Source organism: Ptiloglossa arizonensis, chromosome 7, assembly GCF_051014685.1.
Source record: "Ptiloglossa arizonensis isolate GNS036 chromosome 7, iyPtiAriz1_principal, whole genome shotgun sequence".
In the NCBI taxonomy this organism is placed as follows: Eukaryota; Metazoa; Arthropoda; class Insecta; order Hymenoptera; family Colletidae; genus Ptiloglossa; species Ptiloglossa arizonensis.
This window is the reverse complement of record NC_135054.1, coordinates 19,895,942-19,916,665: the sequence shown is the minus strand read 5'-3', so window position 1 is coordinate 19,916,665 and position 20,724 is coordinate 19,895,942. Positions and strand designations below refer to the sequence as shown.

The window sequence follows — 20,724 nt, the reverse complement described above, 5'->3', positions numbered from 1 at the left end:
ATCACGCGAATTGCTCGCGGCAAATTGCTAGGCGTGGACACGAGGCAAAGGGTGAAGAACCGTGCGCGAACAATCAACGTTCCGCGCGTTATGCAATATGCAACGATGCGACGACGATGCGACGACGATGCCACGTGGCCCAGATTACATCTTCGTAACGAGAGACGAGACCCGAGCGAGCCGCACTCTAATCGACCGCTTCCCGATTAATGTTTCTGGTGGTTACAAGTGTCATGAGATAGTTCACGGTTCGTTACTCTACCACCGCCTTTTCGACGCCCCCTTCTCACCCTGTCGCGTGCCACGCGACTTTCGAGTTACGCACGAAAGTCAGGGGGTCGAAGGACCCCGATTTTTATCACCTCGGTTCGTAGATTGATTTTCAATTTTAAATATTGCTCGAAGAATTTCAGTCCTACGAAACTTTTACAGGAGAAATATTATTTTAATGCAAAAGAGTGAATACTTCGTATTGGAGACGAAGAAGAGGAAAATTTGGAATAAAATTTGAAACAAGGGACGAAAGATGAATGAATTACTCGGTGGTAAATTTGTTTTAGTTGAGGTAATTAAAATTTAAGGGGTTGGGAACACTTCGTACTTATCGTCGATTAACGACGAGGGATTGGAAAGGATTGATGGGCAAGTGTATCGATTGCCGAAGAAACTTGATATATCGAAACGGTTGAGTTGATTCTGCGATTACAATGAAAAATGTGACGTGGAGAATCGATCGATTTAACGAGTCGAATAAATTATACGCTGGCCGAGGGATAGCAAACGCGAGGTAGCAGCACGAACAAGGCTGTCCCGGTGGTAAAATAATCGATAATTCTGTGCCTGTTGGTACACGAAAACTCTTCGATAGTTTTATCGGTTGGAAAGCGATTCGAGTACAGAAAGACTATACCTTGAAACACGCGCGTGCTACGCTATCGACGGCAGTAATTGTTAAACAGATGAAAACAATTAAGGGATCGTATATCAAAGTCAATCACCTTATCAACAGAATATCGTGTGTCGTACTTGTACGTTATATACTCCTTTTATTATCAAATAGGCTATTATATGTCGCGATTGCGCGTCATGGTATTCTCTTTTCGCTACTAAATCATATTTTTTAGTATCGTTTCGAAACACCGCTGAACATAGGAACATAGGAACTATACAAATCACTTATTTTAACAACTCGTTCGTCGCGAATGCAATTATACAAAAATGGAGTGTGCTAGGGTGGGTCTGAAAACCTCGATAATCGTACGCGACAGTCGTCACGGTACATAGAAACTATACAATCGTTTGTTTCAACGATTCGTTCGTCGCGAAAGCGATTATCGTATATGAAAATTGTGACAGTCGTGCAAAGAGGATATCTGGAGGACCTCGAAGAGGGAAACGGTCGTCCAATAATCATTTCTAGTGATAAAGTGGTGCAGAATCGACCACGCGATACATAGAAAAGAGTATTTAATGTGCGCGGTCGTTCACGAACGACTCGAATTAGAATAAAACACAGAGAGAGGCTGGAGTCTTCTCCAGTTGCAAAATTCTTCCTCGATGGGTCTTCTTCTCTATTCTGCCTCGATTTGTAACACGTTCGGCCAATATTCGTTCGATCTTCTGTCTACCTGCAATACGAACAAATTCCTCATAGTTGTACCCGAGCTTGTCGGACGATCGCATTCGTGGCACCGTTTGCAATGGCGTTTTATTTTCTTCCTCGATTCTCGACATCCGGTGAATTTCTTCGACCATCTGGCTCGCCAGGCTCGTTTTATCTCCGTTCTGACTTCGATGTTCAGGAGACAGTAAAGGAGAGCCACGAACGAACCCTGAAAATTAAAGAAACGATGGTTAGAACAAATGATCGAAAAGTATAATTGAAACTGAACCGATAAGTCGAAGAATGTAGTCCAAAGATATTGAGATATTTCAAGGAACAGGGTTTTTCATTCGTTGAAGGGACCACCTGAAACACTGGTATATAGTAGTTCATAGTGTAACGCGTAGCTCAATGTATTTTAGATATAATTTCGAAATTATTTGAAAATTACTAATTTTGAACTTGTAAAATTAAAAATGGCTAATTTTGAAGTTATTTGAAAATGGTTAATTTAGAAGTTGTACCGTTCTTCGGCTCGTAGATTCGATTAAATCGAAGTGATACGAAATACCTGGAAGGAGGCGAAGAATTGATCGCAGAAGAGCCAGACGAGTTCCACGCGATGATCATTATGATAGTAGAGGCCTAAGAAGAGCGTGTAGTGTGCCCCAAAGAGTGGTACAAGAACCAACGTGGACTTGGCCCATCTGCTGCATAAAGAAGAGGAATTCAATTTTCCAGTTTGCAAGAGATGCAAACAACCGAGAAACGTTCGACATTAAACGGATACGAGCTTCGTAAACGATAAACAAATTTTAAACAATAATCGAGGTACAATAATAATCCCGATTCTCATTAAATATTCAAATTTTGTTTTCTCTTCGAACAGACTTACCTGTACTGCATCTTCTTACGTTGCAGATGCACCGAAGTCTTGAACTTGATGAACAGTACGCGCACTATGTTGATGAACAGCAGGAAGTTGAACTGACAACAGTTATTGATCAATCGTTCGCAATTATCCTATTGAATTGTCGATTACTGCAATGTTCTGAGTTGAAATTAACTCTCTCGGAGTTCGAGCCGATTTTCCGAGTCGAGGTTATACAATTTTCATAGTACTCACCAAGGTCGATATCATGACCGGTATGCTAATGAGAAGGAACAGAGAAGGATTCTCGTGGGTGGTCCAACAAAGAGTGTCCTCGATCGTTGCGCGGATAATTATCCAAGGAACCACCACGAAGACGGGTAACCCTTGTTTGTAAAAATAAAATCGAAGAATTCGAATTAACAATTCGTTGGAAATACAATAATATACGACGATTAAGTTCCAAAGTTGCTTATATTGTCCAAGATTGCGAATTTAAAATTGTTTAATTTAATCGTGGAATCGTTCGTTTATTTTTCTTCCATTTTATCGCGTAACAATTTTCCACGTAGTCAGTTGATTCGTAGATAGATTCGTAAGATTGTTTTGCAATAATTATTCCGGAGAATTATTCACGAGAATGCAATTCTCACCCCATCCCATCAAGATGTACAAGTTGATCGCTGCACTGTCAGCGGAAAATGCCAGGACAACGAGATTGTGCAGGTAGAGACCCTCCATCAGGATCCAGGAGTAATTGGCGACGATGAAGTACTGCCACATGCTCGTGATAGCCTTGCAGATCAACGTCTGCAACTAAGCGTTTCAGTGTCGCGTCAATTTTCGATCTCCTTTTGGTTCTTTCAACGAGTTCCTGGCATGCGTACGTTTCGTTGTTTGATGAACGCGTCCTTCCCATCGACGTAGACCACGTCCACGGCTAGACCAACACCATTGACGAAGAGCCAGTCTCTGATCAGGGCCATGAACGCCCTCATTATGAACGAGGCGAATAGGTGCATGTGCAGTCTGTTTCTCGGGTTTCGGAGCTTCCTGAAAGCGAAGAAATTTATCTCGTCAATCAGAAGCAACCAGTAGAGATTATTTATCAAGAATCTTGATAATAGAAGACTCTTGTCGATAGACAAGAACCGTAATAACAGATCTCTCTAATAGAAGACTACGTTACCCAATACGAAAGTGTACGATAGTCTTGTACGATAAATGACTCGTTTAAAGATAAAGAGAACAGCGTCGATACTCAAGAATATTTATGTCGACCGATATGAAAATAAGGGAAAATTTAAAAGATGAATGAAGAAGACCAATAACCAAGTACCTGAGCAGAGAAAACACCACCATCGCGATGACCAGCATTACGAAAGATGTGGCGTATCCGATCTGAGAGACGATTCTAACGATTGGCAACCATTTCTGTAAAAATGAAGTTTCAAGTTCACGCGATGCTCGTTCCGTGATTATCTACAAAAACGTTTGAGCCTTCTCTCGAATATCTTTTCGAAGTTTTTTTCTCCCGAGAATACATGTAAAGAACACTCGGAACTTCGAAGGCTAGAAATTTAAGGTTGAAAAAAAAAAGAAAAAAAAAAGAAATTAGTATTTTTCGTAGATTCTTCGGGATCAAAAGATCGTCCTTACGTCCAACAAAAAGGACTCGAACCTCCCGTAGTTTCGCGTTTGGGTGATCCCCAGTCCCAAATCGGCGATGCTTTTGACGAGGGAACGAGTGACGAGTTCGTCGGACAATTCGCATAAGCTGTAATTGCTCCACGAGATGTCCACTGAATTTTTGTACCATTGGCCGTTCGATAGACAAACTTTCGTGGCCATCGCAGCGCCACGGTTGTTCGATTCCATGGTGCTCCTCGAGGATTCCGTGACGTATCCAACGTCCATTTCAGGGGGGCATGGCAGAACCGCCATCGACGAGGCCCTTGTGTACGGCCAGCATAGCAATCCGTCGAAATACGGTGGACAGTGGCAGAATTGTACACCAACGTTCTCGGTCTCCGATGTTACATTCCGATCTGTGTGAATTTAAATTCAATGTCAATTGCAACGAGTCAGTGACGATAAAATCGATTCGATGGTGTGCTCGTCAATACCCATACGTATCAATTTTCAAGTATTCGAAGCATCGAATAGATATCGAAATAAGTGATCATTGACATTAGTAAACTGTACTCTGTGGAGAAATCGACCTCTTTTGCAATAGTGTAACAATGCACTATTTTATGTATACTTTCGCGATACATTTTCACAGAACGTAATAAATATATACATTCGTAGATTACATTGTGATCTATTTTATGTACACTTTTGTGAGATATGTATTCTTATAAATCCATTTAATCAATTTTATTTCCTTCAAAAGAGGTCTCACTTTGATAAATCTTTCTTCTAAAATATTTCCCATTCGAAGCAATACTTCTTCCATAATATTTCTTATATTCGTAAATGTTTCTTCGGAAATATCTCTTACTTTGATAAATAAATCTTCCGAAATGATTCTTAGTTTAATAAAGACTACTTCTTTCAAAATATTTCTTCATAAATATTATTTCGCGATTCAAGAACACGAAATTGTTAACGCAAAATCATCGGTGACGCGTAAACGAGATCGAGGGCCCACAATTGCGCGATGAAACGTTAGAGAATCGGTATCGGTGATTCTGGACGTTTCCCCTGGAAAAGTGACACCAGTTCCCGAAGCTTTTACGTTCGATTTCGTTGCACTTACACTCGGCCAACAGTCGATCGCATTTCTCTTTCTGCTCCACGAAGAAGCGTTCCATCGTCGACGTAACATCGGCTTCTGCTTCCGGTTCAATTTCCGTTGCAGTCATCACGGACGCCCGATATCGCGAGGGGGATTTTTAATGAGAACGGGGAAACATCGCAACGTGTCTCGTCGAGACCGCGACCGATGGTTAAAACGGTGTTTCTCTCAGTGAAACATACTCGACACTGAATGGAGATTTCACGCGGGGAGAACGACTACGTTACATTACCGAGAGATCGAGGCGCGAGCACGAACAGAGCTACCGATGCGAACTTTCCGAAATCTGGGATCGAAGTGAGCGAACCGGTGTACACGATGGCCATCGGAGTGTTTACAAAATCGTGCCTCGCCCTCCGTTTTTCTCCTATTATAGTCACCTGGGGAAGGGCGGGCCGAGTACGAAGTGGAAAAAGTCAACCATGAGTCAGCCAAGGGGAGCTCGATTCTAACGATGCTCGTCGTTCGAGGCTGTCGCGTAAAAATGTCCAAAACGATCGAAACTAACAACAAACCGATCAACGATGCTTGAACGTATTTGGTAATTGGCAATTTTATTTGCAAGCTCCCTGTAGTGTAAATATTGCAACACTCTCGAGGAATTTTCAAACGATCGAGACCTACGATGTAAAAAATACGAAGAAAATTAACTCTATTCGTAAGCTTCTTAGAGTGAAATATTTAATTACTTTCGAAAAAAATAATAACGATTGATCGTATACGGTAATTCCCAATTTTATTTGCAAGATTTGTAAAGATTACACTACTTCCCAAAAAGAATTTTTAAGTGATCCAGGTCTACGAAGAAAATTTTTTAGATATCGCGATATCTTTGAGGAAATTTTTAAATAAATTTCACTAGTGGAAATTCCGAACTTGGAAGATTTCCTTTTGGTGTGTGGAATAATATCAAGAAACGTGCTACTTACGCGTCTGTTGGCTAGCATTGGACTTCAGAGACGGTCTCGGCGTTGAGAAACAATAACAAGAGTTGTTTTTTCACAGGAAACTTTATCACCGCAGACGCTCGCAACGCAAAGATGGATAAAAGTTAATAACAGTCCACAGGTATGCATCGAGATGGAAGTTATTTCGATTGCTAAAAAAAACTACCTATTTTCGGGCGCCGCTCGAGAAATCGAAGGTTCAGCACTGTGTAAAGATAAGCAGAGGGAAATTTATTTCTGGATAAAGATATGCAACGGAGTGGCTGTACCTCGCCAACAGGATCGAGTAGATCGTGGCTTCGTATAAATCGTTCTTCATTATTTTCGTGCACCGAATTCACTTCTGAAATCGATTTTGTCGATTAAAGGAACACCTTGCGCGTCACGAAACGCCAAAGTATATTCTACATCGATAACTTTGAATCGGTTTTATTTTTCAAGCGTATAAAATATATCGAGACACGAGGCAAAGTAGGATCGAAAGTTGAGTCTGGATTTAAGGGAAATTTTATCGATAAATATCGAGTAAGAAGCTCTTCGAATTTTCAACCATTTACAAAATTTCTATTTCTAAACGATTAATTGAGACACAATTTTTGTACTTCACGCGCCGTTTATGTAGACGGTAGAAAATATAAATTTTTTTACCAGACTTGTAGTTTGCATTCTTTGTCCACGTTCTACGCAGCAAGAATAAAACAATATTGATAAAGCTCGATTAGATGCATTGGAATAGGATGATGAAATTACTTATTGCCAATGGAAACACAGTGCAGGAGACAAATATAATAAAGTAATCGGTTGGCCGTGACGCGCACCATCCATCAAAACCACGATGGCCGGTATACTCTCGAGTATGATCACGGTTAATACTGATGGAACTATAGAACGATCGATCATAAAATTGTACTCGCTATAAAGTATTGGGCAAACCGATAAGATTGATCGTTTATGGACAAGAATGTCCGAAACGCCGATTTTAAATCCGATATTGCACAATCTATCGAAAAATCGTATCAATTGGAGATACAACGTTTTCGAGTAACGAAAATAATAACATCTACAAGACGATCGAGTAATTATAGACATCTACAAGACGATCGAACAATTACAGACATCTATAACGAACAATTTAACGATCACAGAAAGTTAAACTTCGCGTCTAATTAAATATAGTACATTCTACTCGATAAGATTGCAGATCGAAGAATAAATTTGAAAACAGAGTACCGCTCGAGTGGAAGAGGAGAAAACGTTTCGGGATATCGAATGAACCTGGAGGCTTTTTTATCTTTTGTATTCAAAATTCGTTTTATGTTAAACTTACACCAACCACACTTTACAACAGATTGTTTCACGTGGATCGCCATGAGAAATCATTCGCGGGCCGAAGTCACTGTGTTTTTTCGGGGCAGTTTGTAAATTCCAACGGTTTTCCCTATAAAATTCATTTCTCTCGCATCTCGTCTCGAGCAACGGTCGAAACGAACGCGTCGAATGATTTCGCGCCGCGAGACTCCACGTGGTCGAGCTTAAAAATCACTTCATTTTTTTACAGCCATCGATGTCGATAAGTGTCAGTAAGTACAGGACGATTCGTCGTTTCTCTCGTAATCTCGGCTCCTGTTCAATTATATTTAGCTACTGTGTGATTCTTTCTCGTGTGTTTGTTTGTTTGTTTGTTTTTTTTTCTTTTTCTTCTTTTTTTTGGGCGTCGTTTCGCTCCCTCCGTCGAAGTGATCGCGTTTATTTACAAATCTCCTCGGCTTTTGTCGCGATAGGCCATACGGGTGTTTCGAGGAGCAAAAGAGAAGCTCGTTTCTTTTTTTTTTTCTTCCTCCTCCCACGATCGCTCGAAACCTAATTTCGATAAGCGCGACTCCAATTCGGACGATCGACGCTCGATTTTATACCGATCCGCGACTAAGGCTTTCGAAATTTGTCCTATGAATGCATTAGCGGTGTTTACCGACGACTACGAGCACGAACGAGAGCGACAATTATCGTATAAAGTGTAATTAAAACCGTTTGACCGCGATCGGTCGATCGCGTGCGGTAAACGCTTATGGGCGTTCGAGGCGCGCGTGTACCCAATTGGCGGGAGCGTCTCCCGCACGGAGAGTACGTTTTGCATCGAACTTGTGCACTCGTTGGTAATATACAGAGTGTTTCGTCGAAGAGCCGATTTAACGATTCGTGCCTGAGAAACAAGAAAAATACGTTGACGTATTTGCTCGAACAGTCGAATAGTTGTAAAAATTTATATTCTTTTTCTCGTTTTACAGTGAATTTTTTATCGAATCCTGGCTGTTACAAAACACCCTGTATATCAGGGATGGGAAATCTGAGAAGGAGAAGGGCAGTGTGGCTCCAACTTTCTTATTTCGTTCGAAGAACCCTCTGTGTTTCTCATCACAGAGCTGAGAGAGGGAGTACGATTTTCCATAGTCGTTTATTTATTATTTTATCATCGAACGGTAACCACTGGTATTCTTTCTACAAGGAAACATGTACTCACGGACAATTTTCTCAATCGGCTATTGTTATCGCGATCAATTGGTTAAATAATACTCCGTATAAAATTGATTAAAAATAATCCGTCGATTTTAATTAAACTACGGTTATCGGTTTGCGATAATACACTTGGGGATAAATATTAAGAATTCGTAACAAATTCGTACCGAATATTTTCGCTCGAAACTTAACCGAAGTGTACCTTTTATCTTTTGTACAAGTGTCTGTAATAAATTAAGTCGAACAATAGCAGTTTTTCATTCTCCGAGTAATATTGACTCTTAAACGGGCAAGCTACACAGGAAGATGATGTGTCTTCTTCGTGGAAAGAATCTCAGTGGTTAATGGAAGGCAGTGGAAAAAGAAAGACGAACGCACACAGCCGCGACGTGATGACGGGAGACTGACGCGGAACTTTCGTAGCTCCCGAGGAATACAATGTTCCCCATCCCTGCTCTATATATTCCTATTCTCTCGTTTCGATGTACACGAGTCGTCGAATAATTATTAATCGTGAACTGCCTAATTTGCGAACGACATCGCTCCTCCTCGAATCTTCGGTGAATTCTACGTAGGACCTAGATCTGGCAGTTTAAACAGAGAAGCTTACGCGGATGGCGCCGTTTTCCGGCTCGATTGGCCACGTTTCGGTGTCGTCCGACGAAATGGTATGCTTTTAGTTCCACGGTGAGCGAGACACCAGCAGAATCGAAGATCAATGCTCGTTCTTTGAACGTGTTCGCGGTTTACTGTTCACGCAGCGTGTTCCACCAGACGTCGCCACTCTGAGTAAATTTTCTACGACGACTTCTCCTCGATTCCTTTCGTCGTGATAAATCGTAGAGTTCGAACGTGCGCGTTCGTCGGCGGTAAAACGTTACCACGTGTCGGTGCAACGATCGCGTTAGCTGAAATGAGAAAATTCAGCCATCGTTAGGTGCATCCACGATACTGGGTAGATCGTTCCGCGTATCTTGGTCGCGCGGACCCGATCGTCACGGTGTACATATACAAACAACAGACACCAAACATTACACCAATAATAATATCACTGCTAGATCCGGATGCTCCAACATTTACCAAGCTTGGCTCGGTTACGAATATCTTCGAACATCTTTCGTAGCGAATATACGAATAACACTCCGAGAAAGCACTCTACAAATTTTTAACCCGGTATACGTACAACCACCTCGGATAACAATATTCTCGTTTTGTTTAAAAAGATACTCAGCAGCGGTGTCGTCGGATAGCACCCGTCTAAGGACGCGAGAACGCGTACAATTTTTAACCTAAATACCGGGACCTGCTTGGACGACGATATACAATCTCGGTGTCGAATCCCCGAGACGCTAGGAACGCGCGCAGGTGTTCTACATTTCAATCGTACAATAACGATGCGGCGTCGCGCGCCACGAGTAGATTACAATTGGAAAGGCACTTCGAACGAAAATTACGGCATCGAGCTACGACTAGGCGTTTACGCGAGACACTCGCACGCTCGTGAATCCTCGAGTTGACGTCGATTTACCGTAGCGTCTCGTCACGCGTCGCATACGATCGAGAGTACCCCGCGTCCTTTTCCATGAACGAGAACAAGAACAAGAAAACAGAAGAAGAAGAAGAAGAAGAAGAAGAAGAAGAGGAAAAGAAAAAAAAAAAACCACCCAGATGACTGTATTGTGCCTGTGGTTCATGACGAACCAGAGAAACGCTCGAAAAGTTCCTTCCATGTTTCCATCGTTAAGTAAATCTTCACTAAACTAGATCCTCCTTCTAACCCTTCGTTCCACGCACCCAAAACGCGAGTTCTCGAGGAATTTTATTAGTCTATCGAACCGTGTCGATCGGTTCTCTCGTGTCGTCTCGACACACGTCTCTCTCTTTCTCTCTCTCTATCTGTCTATCTCTCTATCTCTTTGTTCATCCACGTGTCTCTTTAAGACGTCTTACGTTTCCCACGTAATCAACGTTCGGTTGATGTATCGACGTTGCGACGACGATAGCCCTTGAACCCAGTACACGAACGATTGCTTGTTGGAGTTACAAAAACGTTATCGGAGAACCAACGATCTCGAGAGGCTCGGTCGCGCTACGATCGCGACCTTCGACGAGCATTGTTCGTTGAGGACGTTACGGAGTTCCATGGAACTGATGGTAAATTCCACACGATTCGTCGACGAAAGATGGTATCGTTCCTCGCAACGTTCCTCGTCCGCGCGACTCTCGCGCCCGTCTGTACGATTCCTATTGAACGATTTCAGTTTCGGGCTAACGAACGGTCAGAGACATTTCCCGGGATTCTGGGAACACCATTGGGGCCACATCGCCTCCGTTTTCAGGCCCCGGCTCGTGAGAAGCTCCATGTGAGCGGCCAGCCTCGTGTACACGTTTTCATCCGTGGAGTAGCCGTTGGTTGGCATGTCGCTCCTGCACACAGAAATAGAGAGAGAAAATTACGATTCAGCGATGGTAGGTGTCTACTGGTCGGTGGTCTAGATTTTGATACCGGGATGAGAGAGTCGGTGAAGTAACTTGAAAAATGAACGGTGATAACTTGAACCGATTTCGAAAGGTTCGTTGGAAGTGAGAATTTCGGTGGACGACGTGAACGAAAAGGTTCGACGGATCAGCTTGAGAAAATCGACGCGAAAGGATATCATTGCGTTCGATTAATTTTTTTTAGATGGACAATTTTTAGAGGCTTCAAGGTGGTAAGAAGCGCCTCGAATTGTTTCCCGTTCGCTTCCACGGCGCATCGCGATCGTCGTATTCCAGAAACTCGTTAGCTCGTTATCATTTCCGGATTGATTGTAGCACAAGCTGCAATCGGGTTTCGTTTCGTATCTTGCGATGTTGTTTCCGTATTGAACGTAGTACGCGAACTGCTTGTAGCCGAAAGTGGACGTATAGTAAACAATTCAAAGCATCGACACCGCCGAGACAGTTCGCGAAACGAGGACTCGTCGTGCGATACAATCGATTTGTAAACAATTGATATTCTACTAGGAAGAAGAAAGGGTAGTGAAATAAAGGTGATCTTGAAACCACCTACAAACCAATTATCACCGGTACGTTACGATCGTTTTTCTACTGTGCAACATTTGCGAACAATGTTTAAAAAGAAGCTCCACTTTTTTACGCTTCTACAAAAATTCTTTCTTTCTTTCTAATCTCTCGAAGGTGTTCCAAGTTATTGGATCACCCTGTACGAGAAAGAAGTATCTTTCCCTGGATAATTCCCTCGTGTACTTGGGGCCCTTTGGCTCTACCCTTTCATCGTTCCGCTAAAATGTTTACTTCTGACAAATCTTTTCAAGCTGGTGAAAGTTATCGAGCCAACCCCGTACAAAGCGAGTATCTCTTTCGGTATAAATCTCTCAAGCTTTTCGGTCGGTTCTTTCATCCTTCCACCAAAAGTTCTTACTCCCGACGAATCTCACTCCAAGTATCGTCTCGTTCCCGGTTGAACGTTCCCGAGCTCTTTCACTCCGCTCTTTCATCCTTCCACCAAAATCCTTAGGTCTAACGAGTTTTTCTCAGCCCGAGAGCAAGAACGCGAAGAAAATTCGATCCAACTGGCCGGTGACACAGTTAGGATCGTGTCCTCCCCCCTCTGCTACCGCTCACCATAATCTTTCAGCGAGAGCCGACGCTCTAGGCCATAGTCGAGGTCCTAGAGACGCGTCGCCGGTCTGCTCGCTCCAGATCGCCGCCTCCCCGCCGAGTACCAGATTCAAATGTTGCTGAGGATAATCCCTCCAGGGACGATGATTGTAGACCGTTTGCCAGGTACGGTACTCGCCGCAAGCCGCTTCGCCGGTCTCTCTCCATCTACCGAAACCACAGTCGAGGTACCAGGCGTCCACGTGTGACAGGATCACCCTGAAACCGTCCTCAAGAAGATCCGGTGTCTCCGGCCAATTGCTACCGCCCCATGACTGGATCACGTGCACCTTCGGATCGAAGTACATGGTTATGTAAGGCCTCTTGGTCAACGGTGAACTCCAAAGGATCACCGCCTTCGGTGTCTCGTCCCTGTTGGCCTTGACCAGCCTCTGAAGCATCTTTGTCTCGAACTCGGCCCACATTGCGTGATGATCGGTCATGTTCTGCGCTTGCATCGCCGCGGTTATGTTCCCGTACTGCGCCCAACAGTCGAGGTTCACCTCGTCACCGCCAAGGTGCACGATATCACGGATCTCGGTCAGGTCCAACAGCTCCCTGTACAGCCCCTCCAATATTTTGTACGAGTGCTCGTTGATGGGATTCAACTGACCGCAATTCGGCTCGCCGCAATACGACGACCATGGCTGCTGATCAATGCAGAGTGCCAGCTCCCCGTATCCGTACTCCGTCCCTGAACGAGGCAGATTAACGCACGAGAACAGTTACCAAACGGATTTCCAGCGAGTTTTCGCCGCGACGATCCAGGCCAGAACGATAACCGAGTCGACGGGTCGAGGTACGAGTCACAGGTTTTCAGAATTTTATGTGAAATCGTTTCTACGCCAGAACTTTACGCGAAACGAGCAGAACTTTGAGACGGAGAACGGAACGAAAGAAACACCCTATCGTTCTGTATTTTTTGTTTTTTCTTTAGAATATTTCCAAACGCGAATTTTGAACTCGCACCATTCTTCTCGTCGACTCGATCACACCGGAGTGAGTTGACTCTTTGCGCTCGAGGTTTCTTTGATATCGAAAACCGACGCCTCGAGAGGATTATTTAAGTGGTAAAATTAATCTGAAATGTAACGTTTTTGTATACTTCGCATAGATGCGTTTACAGTCTACAAGAACGTGATATTTAAATTCCAATTTGAATTTCGAACCACGAAGTTTCCCCGGATCGAAAATGGTACACTGTATTAGGTGTATCTCCTCTCGAGTCCAAAGGGTTAAGCGAGGAACGAGTGACATATATTTCCAGGCGAAAGTTGCCCGAGAAGGTTTTCGAAATCAAAGACACACGAGAGCCCGAAATTTCTCCGATCTCCAATGCTCTCTACGTAGAGCGTTTCAGAAGTACACGAATAAAAATGACATTTTGTGATTTTAAAAATCACACCGTGTCGAATAGAAATGACATTTGCTCCTTGTTTCTCGGAGATAGCTTCTGACAGATTTTTTTTTTAAAACCGTCTCGCTTCGCGAACGAGACACTTGTCGAGTGTAAGGTCGTCCTCTCGAGTCTAGACGTTTCTGAAACACCCTGTGTGTAGACCTACGGTTAAACAGTTCGGTAGAAGTCGACGTGAAAAAACAAATCGGCCGTAGCTGAACAACAAGGATGACGATCGAAGACGATAGAGGACAAAGGTTCAATTGGTTAATTGTTGCGATCAAAGAACGCCGTGGATCGCTTCGATCTCGCATCCATCGGAAGGTTAAACGTTTCCTCGTTGCTCTTCGAATCGGCACGGATGAAAAAGAAAAAAAAAAAAAGAAAAAACATTCTCGACTCACCCCATTGCCATCCGGCGCCAGCGTGGGCGGGAGAATCGATCTCGACGAGGACCCTGATACCCCGTATCCTCGCGTAATCCGCGAGATCCTTGACGTCGTCGGGTGTGTAGATCTGAGCACCGCTGTAGGCGCCCCATCTGGCCATTTCGGGGTACTGGGCCGAATCGAAGGGAAAACTCTGCGAGTCCGTCAGGTGCCAATGAAACGTGTTCAGCTTCGATGCGGCCATACCGTCCATCACACGTTTCAGTCTTTCGACGGGGAAGAACTGTCTGCCGGTATCTACGAGCAATCCCCTGTAAGAGAACATCGGCTTGTCCTCCACCGAGGCGCGAGATAACACCCTCAGTGCACCCTCCCTGCCCGCCGTCTCGTCCCACCAGATCATCTGTCCAAGTGTCTCCAGACCGTGCCTCGCCCCGAAGTAACTCTTCCCGATTATTCGACCTTCGAGGATCTTCCCTTTCGGTATCAGTTCGAGGGTGTACGACTCGTCGGTCTCCAAACTCGGCCCGATCGGTCTACCGTTACCACCGCTGATGTATATCACGAAACTGTCCACCCCGGATCTGCTCTTCGCGTTCGGCACTTTCACCAGGCTCCTGATGTTTCCTGAAATCGACGAGAATCGTTGAGAAAAGCCAACGAGTTGAAAACTCGCGGAGTTTAACGGAGTTAAACGACCATAACTGGTTCGAGATCTCTAAGTTTGGTGTCGATTTGTTCCACGTCCATATTGGACGTTGTTCGCGCGTTGGATCTAGAGTCTAGAGGTTTTCCTGGAATCGATGAGAGAACGGTTGAAAATACTCGTGACTTGGCGAAGCTACCGAAGAATAGATGACAAACTCAATTGACTCGTGTTCTGCGAAACGACCATAACTGTACGCGCTTTGTTCGAGCTCAAGTTCACCGTCGCGTTCGCGTCCATATCGAACCAAGGTTTACCTATCGGGTTTGAAGTTCCAGTTGGAAGCGCGATCGTTTTAGATTTAGGTTAGATTTACGTCCGGTCTGCAAGATGCATTAGGTCGAGGTTAGCTTCGCGACCTAGGTCCAAGTGAACCTCCTCTGTATCGATTATCGCGTACGGATTTCTTACGGCGAGAGAATTTATTACGGTTGAAATCTCACCGATGAAAACGTCTTTGGCGTGCTCCAACAGATTCTTCGTCTCCTGGTCGCTGGTGTTCACCGTGACGATCTCGATTTGCTGATGGTGTATGATGACGCTATCTTCGCCCAGTAGAACACTGCCGGTGGGTCTGGGCCAAAGCAGTCGTGTGTTCCCGCCACAGAGAGCGATGCAGCTTGCCAGAGACGTACGCGAGGATCTCACTGCTCTTCTCTCGCATCGTCCAGCCACGCACGCCCAGGACCATGGACTCTGAAACGTCCTAGGATCCACCAAGGGAATAGAAACATTTAAATGCTCCTGGAGCTGCCTGGCAATCAATCAATTTGCGCGGATACATCGACGAAGGGATTATCGGTACCGATCCTCGTCGATTTGAACGAAATTTTTTAGGATTCCCAGGTCCGTGTGTGCAACAATCGCAATTGAAATTACAGCTGTAGATTACAACGAAAGATATAAATTGAAAAACAAAATGTTTAGTCGGATATATGCTAGTAGAGCGTCCCAGATGTAACCGTGACGGTGGTTAGTTGAAGAATTTGGGTGAAATTCCTTGCAATTATTGAAAACACAAGGGTATAGTATAGTACCAGTATGGTTACTATTGGCTGGGACACTGTTACCGGAGTATATTCGATTAAATGATTTTTCTAAATTGTATACTTGTTTTTCCGAAACTGGTCATCTACAGGTAGAATTTTGATCGCGATTGTTGTACATGTGAATCTATAAATCTATCAAATTTCGTTAAAATCAATGAAGATCGGTATCAACGTTCCCCTTGCGAATTCACCGCGATGATAAGGGTGACCATGGTCGGATGGAACTCGATTGGTCGTTCAAGATTTCTTTATATCACTGTGAACCACGTTCGGTAGATTTTCTCTCGTCTCTGAAGCTCAAGGGGCGGAGCGTAGAGACAAGGTGGGGGTAGCTCCGCCCAGTAACCTTGAACGTTGAACCGATCTCGAGCCGACTATAGTCCTTCACTTTCCTCTACAGCGTTCATCAATCGAGAAAAGCGGAATGAGGATGGATACTAGAGAAGGTAGTTTGCACATACTGTTATTTGATTGTTAATACTGTGTTTGAACGTCACCGAATGTAAATTTGATCAATTTGGAAAATGTTTCAGGGGTCTGTTGGGTATTGTCACAATTATTCAACGCCAGCCTTGAGAATCTGGTCCGTGTGCTTCGATTCGAGTCTCAAGGACGTTTAAATATTGTTTCGGTCCGATTCTTCTTATCGTCTGATTCTTTTATTTTTTTTTTTTTTTTAATTTCTTTCGAGTCGTGTTTCGATAACCGACGAAAAGAATTAGTGAGACACGCGAGCAGGGAGAACAGAGGGGTAACATACAAAAGCTGTGCAGACAACGTAAGAAAAATATGTACATACGTAACGAACAGCTGTACCGAATTGAGTGTAAGTTATCGGTGCACGGAGAAGGAAGCACGCGCTAAAAAGGATGTAGAGCTAATACACCGAACGTTTCGCGAAGAAAGAATAAATTTAGTAACCGTGGAATAATATGTTCGCCAGACCGACATCAGATACTGCGAGAAGTAAGGTGAAACGTTTGTAAAGCCAGAAGAGAAAATAAACACCTAATTGACGATAAACGAGGGGATACGGATAGATCGGAATTACGCGAGCACGAAAGCAAAGTTTCGGTATCGGTCTTGAGGAAACGAGATTAATTGTATTAATTACTTCAGCGGCTGAGTTAATTATAAATAATTTCACGCTCGACGGACCTATGCAAAGCGAAATTAGACCGAGGAGAATGTTGAACGCGTGCAATCAGAATGTTTAGAGGCTTATCCGGATCTCCTACGATCCGGTTGAAATACCAAAGACGTTAATTATAATCGGAACGGTGGATATATATTCCTCGTGTTCGAACTTCGACGGGGGTATCTGTTTCCTGACCATCGATAAATATCGAAATCACTGGAAGAAACGTCGACTTCGAAGATTGGATACGCGGCTACGGACACGCGGAGTGATTGAAACAGTTCGCGGAAAACGGTGAATAGAACTCGAGAGGAAAACAGAAGAGAACATAAAACTGGTAGCGAACTCGGTAGTGGAAAACAACGAGGAACACACACGCTACCATACGAGAGATAAAATCGAGTTAATAAATATTCATGCGACGCGTCAGCTATTCTCAATTAACGCTCGGCAATATTACAGCCAACGATCCTAGATTTGCAAGTATTAAAGCAGTCTTGTTACGCCAGTACGGTATATCCAATAAATTTCAAATAATTTCTCGTTATGAAAAGCGACTCTTTGAGCCCGACGCGATCCATTAACGATACAGCTACGGTCCGGTCGTGATTCATTGGAATATTATTCGATCTCCTGGAACGCGAATGATGAGGTAGTTCGGTGAGTTTTGAATGCAACGTTTTCTCAACAAGATGAGCTAATGTTGCGTGTCACTTTGAATTAAAATCACTTACGCGAAACACGACTCGAAAACAGAGTCGTCGATAAAAATGGAGATTCATCGTTGCCGAGAGATCGGATGTCACCTTGAAAAAAAAGAAATGTTTTCCAATCGTATTATTTGCCACGCCTGACCAAACAATTCCTTTTTCTAATATTTGTTCGCGACGATAAAACAAGTGCTCCCGCTCTGTACACTTTGCGAAATATACAAACAGTATTCTCGATGTTGGGCAGAGAAGAAAATCGAAGGAGAGCTGCAATCTTTGCGAGGAACAAAGTCAAACTTATCTAACGCTAATCAAACAATCTTCAAACGAGCAACAACAGTCTCTTCCCCGTTTCTTTCAATCCACAAATCTACTTTAATGAAAAGACTCTTGAAAAATAATCCAAAGAAATTGCAATCTCTACGAGCAATAAAGTCAGACCTACGCAACATCGTTTAAACTACTTTCAAACCTACAACGACGTTGCCAAACAATTTTTCTTTCCTTTCTTTAGGACGATGCACGTCTGCCTTGTAGAAAATTTCCACGAAATACTCTTGCGATCAGGCAGAGATGAAAACCGAAGAAACAGAGTTGCAATCGTTACGAGGAAAGTCAGATCGATCCAATACCGTCATAATCGATACGATCATCGAACAACGTTCGTACGAACAACGACGATACTGTATCCCGTCCGTAAGTGAGCCACTGTTTAACACAAATCGTGGCTTGTTCGTTCGTTGTCGTCGATCGATCGATCGATCGAGGGGACCAGACGATTCGAGGGAGACACAGTGGGAGCGAAGTCAGCGCCAAACATGCATGAGGGTTCCGTTGGGAAAAGCAGACTTTCGAACTGTTTGTACCCTGAACGAGTTCAAAAGCGAACATGGGGGAGAGATAGATAGATAGATAGATAGATAGATAGATAGATAGATGGATAGATAGATAGATAGATAGATAGATAGAGAGAGAGAGAGAGAGAGAGAGAGAGAGAGAGAGAGAGAGAGAAAGAACGAAAGAGAAAGATAGAAAGAGATATATCTTCGTTCCTGGGGAAAAAGTCGCGGACGAGGGGGGTCGAGGCGGTGGCGGGGCAGTCGTGTGCGTAGATTTCAGGGACAAAGAAAGCTTTAGCAAGTATGGGTTTGCCCCTCGGCGAGGGAGATGTTACCTAGGCTCTTCCAGATACTCGTAGAGCCGTTCCTCCGGTCTCTTCGTGCTTTCATTACCGACCAGGAATGTAACCAAGCCTCGTTGCAACTCCTTCAGTCTTTGATGCGCACCGAGTCGCCGAGGAAGTGCGAGGTAATTAACAAAAAATGAAAAAGAAAAACAGAAAGATGCGGTAACGTAAAAGTTTCATAACACACGTGGTTTACGCAATAAACGGGCCGAGTTGAAACGCGGGGATTCGAGGAACGACGAGTGGAGGAGAAATTACGAGAGAGAGAGAGGGAGAGAGAGATAGAGAAAAAAAAATATATACAAAAAAAAATGAGATACCTGAAGCGAGAACGAGCCGAATCGAAGATGGAAGGAACTGGAGGACTCGCGCGAGACCACGATCGGTGCGCGTGCGTGTGAGCGCGTGTATGCACGCGTGTGTGTGTGTCCTCTACGAAACTCTCGAGTTTCTTTTTGGTCGTGATCGATCGTGGAATCGTGGCTCGATTTGGTATCCTCGTGGAGGGCAGCGGCGAACGATTCGGTTCAATCGACGTCGTCCAACGCGATAACGCGACGGAGCGGAGTTTAATAGGCGACAATGGGGACGGAGTATTGACTTAGATCGCTCGAACGCGAACGATAATGTTGTACTCACCGTCGCGACGAGAACGGCTGGAGTGAAACGAGCCGCGGAGCGTGAGCGTACATGGCGATAAGCAGGACCCCGGTCATCAGGACCAGGAAGAGGAGAATCTTCCTCATCCATCCGCTGGGCACGCTACCCACCATCCTGGCGAGTCTGCAACAGAAGAATCGATACCTCGACTATACCGCGGTAAGTATTGGCCGCTGCTGATCCCACCACCGATACCCCCACCACACTTCACTTGGCTCCGCCCCTTCCCGGTAGATTTCCCGATCGAACGGATCGGAGAGGGCCAGGACTCTACCACGAACCGACGATGTACTTTTTATCGCGCGGAGGTCTCTTTCCGGTAGAACGTAATTTTTCTTTTTCTTTTTCTTTTCTATTTTTTTTTTTTTTTTTATTAAATATCGCTACAATCTTTCTCGAGATTAATTACTACGCGCGCACGATGCGAGATAATCGTTGGAAGTTCTCTAGAGGATTTAATATAGATCAATCTATACATGAGTGTGATTAATACTTTGTTAGGGTTACAAACAACGCGTTTATTTTGCCAAACTGTATGTAATCTTTTCTGTCAGTTCGATATCATTCGGACGATCGTTTTCATTCGACAAAATGTTAAACATTCTTTCTTTTTTATCTTTTATCGAGTTGTTTGAAAATTTTACCTACACGGTAGATATAAATTTTTACCGTTCCGTGCACTCTTCTTGAGATTCGTTTTTCTTAAATAATCGTGGAATTCGCGGAGATTCGCAACAACGGGGCACAATTTGTTCGTAAAACGTCAACGACAAACACCTCCTCGGTGATAAAAATTTCAATCGATTCGAATTTTATCGGAAAGTCCAACATAACTCGCTGCTTTGGCCGATTCGAAGTTCTCGAACGTAGCAACAACAACTGACTGAAGTGTTTCTTGAAATTGCAACGATATTATATCTTCCCGCTTACAAACACATCGATAAGCAACCTTATCGAAACAATCCGAGTTTATAATACGAGTCACTAATGTTTTTATAACTGCACCTTCGCGATATCAGTCGAAGCTCACATTGTTTAAACAAAGTGGAGTATTGAACGGTCGCGTGGAGATTAGTATTAGAGCTGCCT

At 43.8% G+C, this 20,724-nt stretch overlaps 2 protein-coding genes across 6 annotated transcripts in view; both read right to left on the bottom strand.

Moving 5' to 3' along the window:
* Positions 1-911: 911 nt before the first annotated feature.
* Positions 912-6,088, bottom strand: LOC143148842 (secretin receptor). 3 transcript variants are annotated; one of them, XM_076315583.1, is made up of 9 exons: positions 5,236-6,088; positions 4,134-4,522; positions 3,814-3,908; positions 3,362-3,527; positions 3,128-3,290; positions 2,730-2,860; positions 2,499-2,626; positions 2,175-2,310; positions 912-1,832 (listed from the first exon to the last, which is right to left on the bottom strand). In XM_076315583.1, exons 1-9 carry the CDS (start codon positions 5,339-5,341, stop codon positions 1,572-1,574), a joined length of 1,575 nt encoding a protein of 524 aa, XP_076171698.1. In that variant the 5' UTR covers positions 5,342-6,088; the 3' UTR covers positions 912-1,571. The 3 variants fall into 3 exon arrangements, with proteins under 3 accessions (XP_076171698.1, XP_076171697.1, XP_076171699.1); XM_076315582.1 differs by having other exon boundaries at positions 915-1,832; positions 2,175-2,313; positions 5,236-6,084; XM_076315584.1 differs by having other exon boundaries at positions 917-1,832; positions 2,175-2,313; positions 2,499-2,590; positions 5,236-6,081.
* Positions 6,089-7,501: 1,413 nt separating this feature from the next.
* Positions 7,502-20,724, bottom strand: part of Fdl (fused lobes) — a 34,271-nt gene continuing 21,048 nt past the window's right edge. For 2 of the 3 annotated variants that reach the window (XM_076315580.1, XM_076315579.1), the window contains exons 2-7: positions 19,615-19,758; positions 18,964-19,062; positions 15,336-15,598; positions 14,202-14,813; positions 12,363-13,092; positions 7,502-11,162 (exon numbers count right to left, since the gene is read on the bottom strand). In XM_076315580.1, coding sequence (XP_076171695.1) covers positions 11,015-11,162; positions 12,363-13,092; positions 14,202-14,813; positions 15,336-15,598; positions 18,964-19,062; positions 19,615-19,748 — 1,986 coding nt within the window. In that variant the 5' untranslated portion in view covers positions 19,749-19,758 and the 3' untranslated portion in view covers positions 7,502-11,014. The remainder of the gene's footprint in view (positions 11,163-12,362; positions 13,093-14,201; positions 14,814-15,335; positions 15,599-18,963; positions 19,063-19,614; positions 19,759-20,724) is intronic. The other variant, XM_076315581.1, reaches the window with a different exon arrangement.